The following is a 12,870-nucleotide window of genomic DNA, read 5'->3' on the forward strand; positions in this document are numbered from 1 at the left end:
GAGGTACTTCCCTATCCCATTTGGAACACAGCCCTTCTGCAGAGTGAAGGGAACAACAAGGTGGGTTGACTCATGATTCTGGGTAGTCCCTAGGCCACAAGAAAGAAGCCAGCCAAGAAGCAAATGTCATACATTTATAGAATCTGAAGGCCATAATTATTCTGTCCTATCTCTTTCCTCCTCATATTGGGACCCAAACCTCAGTAAATCTCATGGGACTTTCCAGTGAAATTGACTAAGTAGTATCTCTGATTTCATTGCCACTTGCTGGCTTTGCAGTTTTCAGGTGCATGGAGAAAAAAAAAATCAGTATTTGTAAAACGGATTCTGCCTTGCTAATCAGCTCTGAGACTGCATCATAACTACAGTCCTTTTATCACGCCCCTGTTAGGAACTTATTTGAGGTGCTTCGGAAGAAGACCCAGGGGCTATAGACAGTACCATTTTGGCCCAAACTTTATGCAGCACAATATTGGAAAAATCCAAAGAAGGATCCTTCCCCATAGAATGTGGACAGTTCCTAATGACAGCATTAAACCAGGGTCATAGAGCCGTCATCAGCAAGGGAAAACAAGGCCATTTGCCTGCTCTGACTACCTAAGTCTTGGCAAGAAATAGCACTGTCAATCTAGGCTGAGGTTCTTGAGTGGAGATTTCAGGGGCAGACTCATTACGTACAAATTTAAAAGCTGCTGTTGTGCCAAAATAAGGAAAATGTTGTTGTCCATCTTTATGGCTACCTTTTCAAGCATAAAAGCAAATAAGCCTAGACAAAAGGATTGCTTATTCATATTGCTTTGTCAAAGACACAGCACACAGATAGACAGAGTTCTCCTAAGAAAATCTCCACTGGCCACTTATTTTTGTTTTGGGGTAATAATGTTTCCCAACAGGGATGGTCTGTCTCTCAGGGACAATTCCTACCAGGGTTATTTATGTTCAGCCAGACTGAAGTATTTTTGGAACATCTTGGCAGATACCATTGGAAAGTTCTAACAGTTCCTTCAGCCATTGGCTTTTGTTTTCTGATTCTGGATTTTTCATCCAGAAAAAGATGAATGAGGTGTGTATAACAGCTGACAGCACTACTCCCTTTCAATGAGAAATACCCTAGACTCCAAAGACTTAAATGACATATGCTGATAGGTGACAAGAAGGGATGTCACATAAGGATACTTGTAGACAAGGGAGATCAGGGAAAGTGTTGCACCTCTTTGACCCAACCTGTCGGACACTTCTAGGTCTTCTGTCATGTGTCAGGTGGTAAAGTGGCCAGTGAGGATAAGAGAGAAGGGAGGTGACATTATGGGGAGGCAGGCTAAAATGTGACCAACTAGATATTACGTGACACATGAAGAAACACAGGCAGCACAGAGCACAAACAGGGCACTGAGGATCCTTGTCCAGTACACATTAGTGACACAGGCTTGACACTAATCCTGGGTGTGCCACTTACTAACTTCATGACTTTAGATGGATCTCTTCATCTGTCTGAAGTCTGGTTTCTACATTTGAAATAAGATAATAAACCACACAGAACTACCATGAAGAGTAAGTGGTGGTAGTAAACACGAATGTCTTTTGACTACTAGTTCTCTGCACCCTACATACCACACACACACACACACACACACACTCAAGGGATTATACCAGGACCACAACGACTATCATCACCAATACTACTACTAATGTGATAACTATAGCAAGGGTGAGCATGTCAGATGGCATTTACTGAGTGCTAACTATGGACTGGACACTCGTCTAAGTACTTCACATGCTTGGCCTTGCCTAATCCTTCCAAGTTCACCGAGGCATATGCTGGAAGAAAATGAGGCCACAAAGTTGAGGCAACAACTAGTAGAGTTGAGTATGAAACCTAACAGATTCATTCCACAGCCCATGTTTTTAGCTAACACGTGAAAGTGCAGAACGCCCAGGCCCTCAATGTCAAGAGAGTTGAGGTAACCCCATGGGACCTCCCAGCCTGGCCCCCTATAGGCAGACCATCCCGGAACAGTGATTGCTCAGCAGCAGCTTAGGGAGAGCTAACCCCTCCACAGTATTAGCCATTCATTCCATCATCACCCAGTTTACGGTACTGTGTAGCCTGAAGTGCAGGGAGTGATGAGCAAGGGGAAGCCATGTTCAACCAGAGAAAGAAGATATGGGGAGTAATTTGTCAAAATTAGCCACACAGACAAAAGAAGGCATTTCTGGGCTTTGGCATTACAGTTCCCTAGATTACTTTCTTTACCCAATTTGATTTACTTCTTCAGCTTTAGGAACTGGGTGGACTTCTTTTCATTTCAAGGGGCTTCAGAGGACCTCTCTAGCTTTGAGGTTTGGCCTGGAACTTACATTTCCCTAGGTTCTTAGCTTGATGACAAAGGCCAGAGGCAGAGAGATGCTCCCTTTATACATTTTTTTTCAGGCAATAAATTGACTTAAATTCTTGCTATGTGCTTGGAAGGTTATGCTGTGTCACGACACAGACAGGATAATAGTTTGTAAGCTGGTAGGAGAGGATTCCACTACTATCCGATTCTTGACAAAGTGCAGAATACAACTATTCCAATGGAAAATATTTGGAAATTATTTCTTTTGGATGTTTACAACAGGGTGAGGGTATGGGATGGTAATTTTGTTCTTCATGGGATGGGGATCTAAATAGTAATTTCACACCTACATGATAGCTTACAAAAGTGTTGTTTCACTCCCAGACTTTTGTCACTGATACCATAAGCTATATTATTTGTATTACATAGCTAGCTCAAGAATTTGGGAATTTTTGTCCAAAATGTGGCCAGAAGAACTGGGAAGTATCATAGCAGCACTAATGCCACCATCTGCCTATTTAAGCCCCAATGTCAACTTCTGATCAGACACATTAAATAACTTAGACTTAATTCCGGGGTGAAATTTAGGGACACTTTAATATCAACATGAGAGGATTTGGGGAAATGTTTGAACAGGGATTAAGAAGTCATTTCTACTAGATTAAAAAAAAATGCATTCAGATCTCTTCCCACAGCCTTTAAGGCAGCGTGACTGATGTTCACAGTGAGGCCACCTCTGTCTAATGTTCTTGTGCATTCTTGTCTCCCTCTGATGATCTGTAGGATGTTGGTGCAATTGAATTGACAGATGACTAACAGAACACTGACTTGCTCTTGCCTCCTTATCTCCTAGGAAGATAGAACAAACTCATTGAGGTGTGTGATGATGAGGACGCTTCTGGCAGGATCAGTGGGGTCACAATAACCTTTTTCCAGATTAAAAGCATAGAGTAGAAGGCTTTCTGAAGTCAAGCAGCCAGTTCTGCCCGTCATTGGGGTTTCTTTTGGGCTTCTGGATAAACTGAATGGAATGCACCACAAGTTTTAGTAGAAGAAAGGAATTAGTTTTCCAGAGAGGGAGGGAAGAGAGAAATAGGGTGGTAGTCCTGCCATGGAATAATTTCTTGCCTCTCCCCTGATAACTAAAAGAAATGGCATGAAAGTTGGAATTACAGGACTTCGCTTTCTGATTACTAGCTGAGCGAACTAGGGCATATCACTTAATGTACTTGATTTGCCTCCACTGAGGAACAATTACTGTACCTCCAAGGATCGTCTATCACGGGTCTCAATGGGAGCCTGTGTCTGACACAGTTAAGACAGTACTGTTAGGGAGCGATAGGGGAGATAGATAGACAGACAGACAGACAGACAGATAACTGGTGGGAATGAGGTAAGATGATAGCCTGGGTGAAAGGCGTATTGGATCCTCATGTTATGGTGATGAGGAAACTGAGGTTCTGCATTTGCTGTACTTATGAAAGTGTTCCTTAATGGTAGCAAGCATAGTGATGAAGAGTTCATATTCTGTTCTTTGAATGACCTTAGTCAAGTCTTCTGAGATCTGCATTTGCCTCCTTGTTTATGAAATTGGGGTAATGATAGCACCTCTCTCATAAAATGGGTGCAGCATTCAATAGATTATCAAATGCCAAATGGTTTGAAGTGATTGTGGCACAAAGTAAATGGTATGTAAATGATAGCTATCAGTGCTGGGTATATCTGGGGTATTTCCCAATTCATAATGACCATTCCATGCATAGCCATGCCTCTCGCCACTCTCACCCAAATGATGCATCACCAGCATCTGTGTGTTCAACTATACTCTCACTCATACCCCACAGTGGATTGGTTGAATGCACCAGGATTTGGCTCTTGAACCAAACTGGGCCAATCAGAGGCCAGATTCTTGGAATTCAGAACTTGAGGGATGAGGAGAGAAGAAAGGAAAGAGAAACAGAAAGATCTGAGAGGGAGACTACTTGGCTTAATGATTCTCTATTTGGCCAAAGCAAAAACACAGAGCACTGTGGGGCAGCCATGCATCCTCCCAGAGAAGCAAAGAAAGCTGGCTTGCAGCAAAAGAAAGGGCAACACCCGGCCGACGCCGTGGCTCAACAGGCTAATCCTCCGCCTAGTGGCGCTGGCACACCGGTTCTAGTCCCGGTCGGGGTGCTGGATTCTATCCCGGTTGCCCCTCTTCCAGGGCAGCTCTCTGCTATGGCCTGGGAAGGCATTGGAGGATGGCCCACGTGCTTGGGCCCTGCACCCCATGGGAAACCAGGAGAAGCACCTGGCTCCTGCCTTCGGATCAGCGCGGTGCGCTGGCTGTGGCGGCCATTAGAGGGTGAACCAGCGGCAAAGGAAGACCTTTTTCCCTCTCTCTCTCTCTCACTGTCCACTCTGCCTGTCAAAAATTTTAAAAAAATTTTAAAAAATTAAAAAAAAAAAAAAGAAAGGGCAACACCTATGACACAGAGATGAGAGATGGAGGAAAATTCCTGGCCTCTTTGTGGGCCCTGGTTTGAGTTCTTTCTTGGGTTCTGGCTCTTCTATGCCTTCATCCCTAGAAACACCTCCTTATTCCCCACTTTTTTTTTTTTTACATAAGCATCGTTAAGTGGGTGCCTCTCACTTGCAATCAGAAGTGCTCAGACCATCTTTCAATTCAGGGAACAGAGTGAATTCTGTGTGATGGGTGACATCTACATCCAAGAACTTGTGGTTATGATATTTACAGGAGATGACGTTCAGCCATATGGGTTGAATTGCACATCCTCACTAAAATTCACTGAGATGCTTGAAATAGAAAAATCAGGGCATGCTAAAAGAAGATAAGCAGAGGTGCTTTGTTTCAATATCTCTTCATGAAATAGATCATATCTGAGACCTTGAGATCTAATTTTTGGTGAATGAGATACTTTGCCATTTTCCTCAGTTTAGCCAAAGGGAGAATTTATTTTTCTTGGAATCCATTAAGCCAAGAGAAAAGTAGTTACATGGTAGAAGATGAAGAAATACAAACACTGAAGTGGTTGTTGAGCCTAGTGGGTGGGCCACCCATGTCCCACATCAGGGTATCTGGGTTTGATTCCTGGCTCTGGCTCCTGACTCCAGCTTCCTACCAATGCAGACTCTTGTGTAGTAGTCATGGCTCAAGTAGGTGGTCAGTGCTACCCATGTGGGAAACCTTTATTGAGTTCCTAGGTCCTGGCTTTGGCCCAGGCCAGTTCTGGCTATTGTAGGCATTTGGGAAATGAACTAGTGGCTGGGAGCTCTCTATCTGTCTCTGACTCTCAGATAAATGAATGAATGACCACAATCATATCTTAATATTTTGAGAACTCCTTGCCTCAGATTATTCTGTCTCTATTTTTCCTCTGTGTGTTGGTTTTATTCTTTCATCTTCTCCTTGCATGGAAAAACTGAAAATGGCTGCTGAAATCTCTTTACCACTAAAAGACACAGTAATTCTGGCCTATAGTACATGGGTCTCAGGGAATGGTCTCACTGGTTTAATATGAATCAAGTGTCTATTTCTGAATCAATTGCTGTGGCCATACAGGGCAGGGAATTTTTATTAATTCTCCTAGGTTGAAGAGCTCACTCTACAACCAACTTGCTGTCGCAAGGGTACATCTGGCATAAGTGAGCATTGCAGAAGAACAAACAATGGGAGATAGCAGTGAGCAGGCTGTCTCTGAAACCCTCAATACTCTTATTGCTTGAGGGACCATCCGTATGTTCTGAAATTCTTCTCCATCCTCTGTAAATAACAACTAACATTCACTTTACTTTTCTATTTCATTAAGTAAGCAAGTTCAGTTCTATGTTATTAATAATATCCTACTTAGCATCAGAATACTTGGTGGTGTGGGCTGGGGGAGACTTCTTTGATCTGGTGTTCAGAGGTGAGCATCTTGGCTCGCTATGCTTCTATGCTCATTGTTTATCCAGGGTCTTTTAAAAATTACAATTGGTCTAACACTACTCTCTTATCCTGCTAAGCCCCAAACTAAACAAAATAACTAAAGCAAAGGTGCCATGGGCTTGATTTTGGAGTGTGTGTGTGGGAATGAACCAAATGACCTTCATTTCCTGGATATGACACTGATAGGAGACAGTGGGATTACAGGAGAATTCTGATGCCTAACTGATATTTACCTCCACATTCAGTGAGATTCTAAAACATAAGAGCCTCCTACTCTACCTGTAGCCACATCCATAATTGCATCCCATTTTTAGCCATCAGACTGACTTCACCACGAATTTTAAAGGTGCCCAAAAGAAGACACAAGATATTTTGGTAAAACCACATAAGCACAAAAAGAAGGATGCTCTGGCTTCTTGGACTGGTTTCTTGTCCAGCTGAATTCCTTATGCATGTCTTAGTCCTAAGACACTTCTCCCTACAAAGTCAACGTTTGCTCCTTAAGCTCTACTCCATGCCCATCTTCCATGTCACTTCTTAGAATGCCACCATCACAAGCATCCATGGCTTGTGGCTGTAGCCAGAAGAAGAATTCTTCTTGTAGCTAGGAGAAGCTGGTTGGTATTGAAACGTGTGATATTTTGTTTTCATAGATTGTGTGGTATTAGGGATGATTTTAAACTATGTCATCAGGGTGTGTGGTTAGCCTAGTGGTTAAGATGTCAGCATACCACATTCCACCTCCTGGCTCCAACTTCCTACCAGTGTGGACCCTGGGAGACATTGGAGATGGCTCACTTACTTGGGTCCCTACCACCCTGTGAGACACTTTGATTGAGTTTCTGGCTGCTGGTTTTGGCTCTGGTCCAATGTTCTCCCTTTCTCTTTGCTCCAGATAATAAGTAAACAAATAAAATTTAAAAATCTATTAAACTCTTATTTTGATTGCTGACTTTCTAAGGGTCCTTTAAATTTTGCACATGAGGTAAGCACCTCAGCCTAGTACTAGTCCTTACATTTAACAGACTTGAGGGGCACCTTGCTGATGCTTATCACTCACAGCCTGGACTTCCTCATGTATAAAATGACACTAATAACTAAAGTGGCCTTGAAAGGCTGTTCTGAGGGTTGACTGAGCTAACATTTTAGCATGCTTGATTCAGAGTCAGTGTCCAATAAATACACCTAGAATTGCCACTATTAATAATAATATGAATGATAGCAACAGCACTAACAGTAGCTACCACTTGGCTATAGTCATCAACAACAATGATCCCCATCCTTTAGAAGTTCTCTCTTCTTAGATGTACAATTTGGGACATGCTCTAGCTGACTTGCCCCAAACGGTAGAGTTAGAAACATACCAGGAGATTTCAATTCAATCCCATCAAGGTGGCATGTACCAATGCCATCTCACTAGTCCAAGTGATCAATTTCTGTTCACAATTGATCATAATGATAGGACTAAGAGTCAAAGGGATCACATAAACAAGACTAGTGTCTGCAAATACTAACCAATAGAATAAAAAAGGGAGAGAACAATCCAACACGGGAAGCGAGATACACAGCAGACTCATAGAATGGCGGATGTCCTAAACAGCACTCTGGCCTCAGAATCAGCCCTTAAGGCATGCGGATCCAGCTGAAAAGCCCATGAGAGTATTTCAGGCATGGAAAGCCAAGACACTCTGGCAAAAACAAAACAAAACAAAACAAAAACAAAAAAAAATAAAACCTAAATGAAAGATCTCTGTGAGTGAGACCCCAGTGGAAAGAACAGGTCATCAAAGAAGGAGGTACCTTTCTCTGAATGGAGGAAAGAACTTCCACTTTGACTACAACCTTGTCTAAATATGATCATAGTCGGTGAACTCAAAAGGCTTCCATAGCCTTGGCAACTCATGACAAGAGCCTAGGGTGATTACTGATGCCATAAACAAGAGTGTCAATTTGTTAAGTCAACAACAGGAGTCACTGTGCACTTACTCCTCATGTAGGATCTCTGTCCTTAATGTGCTGTACATTGTGATTTAATGCTATAACTAGTACTCAAACAGTATTTTTCACTTTGTGTTTCTATGTGGGTGCAAACTGTTGAAATCTTTACTTAATATATGCTAAACTGATCTTCTGTATATAAAGAGAATTGAAAATGAATCTTGATGTGAATGGAAGGGGAGAGGGAACGGGAGAGGGGAGGGTTGCGGGTGGGAGGGAAGTTATGGGGAGGGGGAAGCCATTGTAATCCTTAAGCTGTACTTTGGAAATCTATATTCATTAAATAAAAGTTAAAAAAATTCTCTCTTCTTGAATACTGAGACATGCAAATAAATGCTCACCATTCAACGAAGTGCCATAGCGAAATTCCAGATCAGTATGGTATGAGCAGAGAGGTGAGAAGGACACACTGCTAAGCTCTCACAGAAGGTGTTTGATGCTAGCCACCAAAGCCTCAGTAGGTCAATTTGATAAGCAGAGAAGGGCAGAAAAGTCCTTTAAGGTTGAGAGACAAGTGGGGAGATAGACACTGTTCCTGGAGAGCACCTGCTATCCAGACAACGTCTCCAGATGGGGACGTTCTCATGGGAAAGTTGTTAGAAGAGAAGCTAATAAGGAAAGGTATGGTTTGCTGATGAAGAGCCTTGAACGCCATTCTAAAGAACTTATTTGGGGGCAGTGAGGGAAACTCCTGAAGGATTTTGAGGCTCTGTTTTGACATGTTCACATGTGAGTTTTGGAATAGCAGCTATGTGCAGGATTGACAGGAGAGGTGGAAGGGGTGGAGCCAGGGATAGCATTTAGCATCCAGATGAAGGCAGACCATGAACGGCTAGAGGAAAGCGTGAGCAGTGGGACTGGAAAGCAGTCAAGAAATCTCCAGTGCACATTGAAGAGGCAGAATCAGCAACACTGGGTGGCTTAGAGTGTTGTGGGGAAGGAAGGAGAAACCAACAATGAGGAAGACCCTTTCACTATAGTAACGTAAAATAGAATGCAGGAAGAAGGGCAGGGTGGGTGTTTGTAAGGGGTGGGAGGAAGGAGAGAAGTAGCAGATTCTGAATGCATTCCAGTTGAAATGCCTGGACAGTGTCCTAGCAGAAATGTCCAATAGACAGTTGGAAATGAGCATCAGGATCTCAGAATAGAAGTGAAAGCCTTTGTCTGGGTGTTCATTGGAGCATAATGAACACAGGTGATACCGCTAGAGAGCTGGCCTCTGCGGACCCAGTTAGGGTGACCATCCTTATATTCCCTCCTCTCTGCTTCTCAGCTTAGTTTCTGAAGGTCCTAGATAAAAACTGTGCTTCCAGGGTGGGACTCTGGCCTGGCCCCCAGCAATCATCCCCACAATGTCTTACCTTGGCTATTTGGTCTGCCATTTGGAGACGTCCATCCAGCTCTCGTCTAATCTGGGCAGCTTGCTCATCTGGATTGTCCAACTGCACAAAAGCACAAAGGTATTAAAAACATGGAGACTTTCAGTTTGGGTCAAAAAGTCAACAAATTTTTGACTTTTCATATTACACCCTCCTCAACTCTGAGCACCTACTTCACTCTATTTCACAAATGTTCTTGTAACCAACAATTCCAAATGGAGTGAGATTCAGTTAAATTCTTCAAGGCAGAACATGACAGGGTAAGCAGTTACTAACATTGGGGCATTGGAATGACCTTGAACAAGAATCATCAATCATGTCCAAACTGCTAAACAGTAATGTTTCTAACACATGCTCAAGGCAACACCTCTGTTTTGGCCCAATAAGGAAAGTGCTTACATAGCAGATGTACAAAGAAGGTGGTAGTGATATAATGTTTAGAAGTGTAAGGAGTAGACATAGTACATACGCATGGCACTTCCCAACTGCTGCCCCACTGTAGGAACGTGACAGATTAATGAGTCATTGTACTCCTTCTCAATGAGCCCTAAGATCTTCTCAACCATCTTTACCAGATGCCATTTCCCTGTCAGCTGCGTTGGTATTTAAGGTGAAATCTACCCTTGCCTTTCAGGATGATGACAGCCACTCAGACATAAAGATTAGAACATTCAAGTATAAATATACCTGGAAAATTCTCTAACTTCTCTGATTTCATTTTTCCCATCTATAGAATGAAGAGATCAGTTAGGTAATATTCCTAACTTTCACTTATTTCTATGAAACTATGAAAGAGACTGGTAAATATTTCTGCAGAGTATCATCAAATTAAAACTTCAGGCATGGAAGACCATAAGATCCTTCTTGCAATGAATTAAGTCATCCACTGCACTGTGAAAACAGACATAGACAGCAAAAGAATCAAAGTCACTGTGTTCCAATTAAAGTGTATCTACAAAAGGTGGCAGGATTCCTGGTCTATGAATTGAAGCACTCTATTTGCAAGTAAGCTTTGCATGAGCCTTCAGACTCTAAGTGAATCTTATTTTTTCAGGAAGTTATGATTTATTTTATCCACATAAAATTTTAATAAGAAACAGTAGCATTCAAGTAGGACAGGCATTATTTTTCTTTGGTGACTATTATAACAAAAAGCTGCTTGAGAAATACATGTTTCTAAGTTCCATTCTTCTAAAAGTCATTTTTAAAAGCTCCACGCTTACCAAAACAACACAAAAAAGAAGAAATAACAATGTTAGTTAACTGTGCTATGAAATGGTAATTTCTGGTATGACGCAAAGAATCATCCCGGACAATTGATGGCCATACTATTGAAGTGTCAATATTAGTGTTTTGTTTATTTTCCAGAACTCAGAGAGATCCTTATGACTTGAGGCTGTGCCCTTTGTATCCCACTACTCAATTCAAGAGGCAACGAGTTACTTCATCTTCTCCTTCCGCTGTTTGGAAGAGAAGAACTACTTCCTGGTCGTGAAAGTGGGATTTCCAACACACTGCAGCTTCTGAGGCAGTGTGTCCCTGAGAGATGATGTTAGAGACTCCCCAAGACAGGTTTCCAGGAAACATCACCAAACGTTCAGATGGGTTGGGGGAAGGTTGTGTCAGAATTCACGTCTCTGGGAAGTCCTGTAGAAAAGACACTTGTTGGATGTTGTTCAACTCAACTATTTTATATTTGTAGTTTTGTTGTACACAAAGAACACCAGTTGGAAAATCTGTTCTAAATTAAAGGGTTAATACATAAGTCATACCAACTAGTCAGTGTCCATTCTGATCACTGCTTACTAATAGATGCAGGTGGGAAACACAGGGCCCACAGTGTTCTTTTTAAGCTACAAAGAATGGCTTTCTTTTTATTTCTGTGGTAAGACCAGGAGTTCTTCAAATCCAGGTGCAAACACAGCTGGGCCACTCAGAAACACCTTATTCAAAATACATGTGCAAACCAAACACCCTGCTGCTTCCGTGAGCAGCAGCAAAATGATTCAGTTAGGGGCTGATGCTGAAAATTCTGCCAGAGATAGGCTGGTTACAACAGTGGAAACTGGAAAGGGAAAAAGTCCAACAGAGCCAGCTCCCTGACTTCCTGTCCTGATCCTTCCCCTTGACCATCACCCCAAACACTCGAAGTTTCTCACAGTCTGGTGAGATCTGATCTTGCAAAACATAAGCGCAATCACCAAAAATGCAACAATGGAGATGAACAGGCGAGGTCTAAACTGAGTTTGAATCATTCATTCATTAACTCATTCATGCCTTTTTAATGAAATATCTTGGTATGTTAAGAAATTAGAATACAGAAAAGAACAAGACATATTCAGCTCCTGACTCTAGTGAGCTTAAACCTTGTGAGAATAGATATGATTATTTGAACAACTTGGGTATAGAGGAGAGGGGATGAACACTTGTTGATATCTGCATCAACCACTAAATACCTTATGAGTTGTCTCATATACTTTCATAAATGGTCCCAAGAAACAGATGGTAATATGATTCTTCCACAGGACAAAGGGCTGTGGGGCCAAGAAATGCTGGTCCCTGATGAAAATTTACAATAATCAATACAGAAAATTTTTTCCTAGTAGTTGCATTTAAGTTTGTCTTTAGAACATTTCATGAAAACAAAGTTTCCACCGAGAAATTTGGGAAATTCCACATGTGAAATAACTTTATGAGGCAGGAAACATTTATTCATGTTGAAAGAGTTACAGAGAGAGAGGGAGAGAGAGAGCGATCCTCCATCCACTTCTTCATTCCCAATGAACCAATTCATTGGGTTCATGCCCACAATGCCCACAATCCCCACAATGAACTGGTTCATGCCACAGTGCTCAGGGTAGGGCCAAATGCCAATGGCAGGAGCTTCATCTGGCTCTCCCAAGTGAGTGGCAGGGACCTAAGCACTTGGGTCATCCACTGCTTTCCCCACAACATTAGCAGAGAGCTGGATGGAAAATGAAGTATCTGGGACATGAACTGACTCTCATATGGGATGCCAACATGGCAGGTGACAGCTTTGCTGCAACGCTGACCCCAAGAGGCAGAGAACATTTGTTTTTATAAATACAATTCTTTTTTCTTTCTTTCTTTCTTCTTTTTTTTTAAAAAAAAGATTTTTATTTATCTATTTGAAAGGCACAGTTAGAGAGAGAGATATCTTTAATCTGCTCATTCACTCCCTAAATGGCTACAATGGCTGGAGCTG

At 42.1% G+C, this 12,870-nt stretch overlaps 1 protein-coding gene across 8 annotated transcripts in view; it reads right to left on the reverse strand.

Moving 5' to 3' along the window:
- Positions 1-12,870, reverse strand: part of CADPS (calcium dependent secretion activator) — a 506,306-nt gene that overhangs the window by 261,404 nt on the left and 232,032 nt on the right. For all 8 annotated transcript variants that reach the window (XM_062200191.1, XM_062200192.1, XM_062200188.1 and 5 more), the window contains one exon: positions 9,627-9,707. In XM_062200191.1, coding sequence (XP_062056175.1) covers positions 9,627-9,707 — 81 coding nt within the window. The remainder of the gene's footprint in view (positions 1-9,626; positions 9,708-12,870) is intronic.

This window comes from Lepus europaeus, chromosome 9 (assembly GCF_033115175.1).
Source record: "Lepus europaeus isolate LE1 chromosome 9, mLepTim1.pri, whole genome shotgun sequence".
Taxonomy (NCBI): domain Eukaryota; kingdom Metazoa; phylum Chordata; class Mammalia; order Lagomorpha; family Leporidae; genus Lepus; species Lepus europaeus.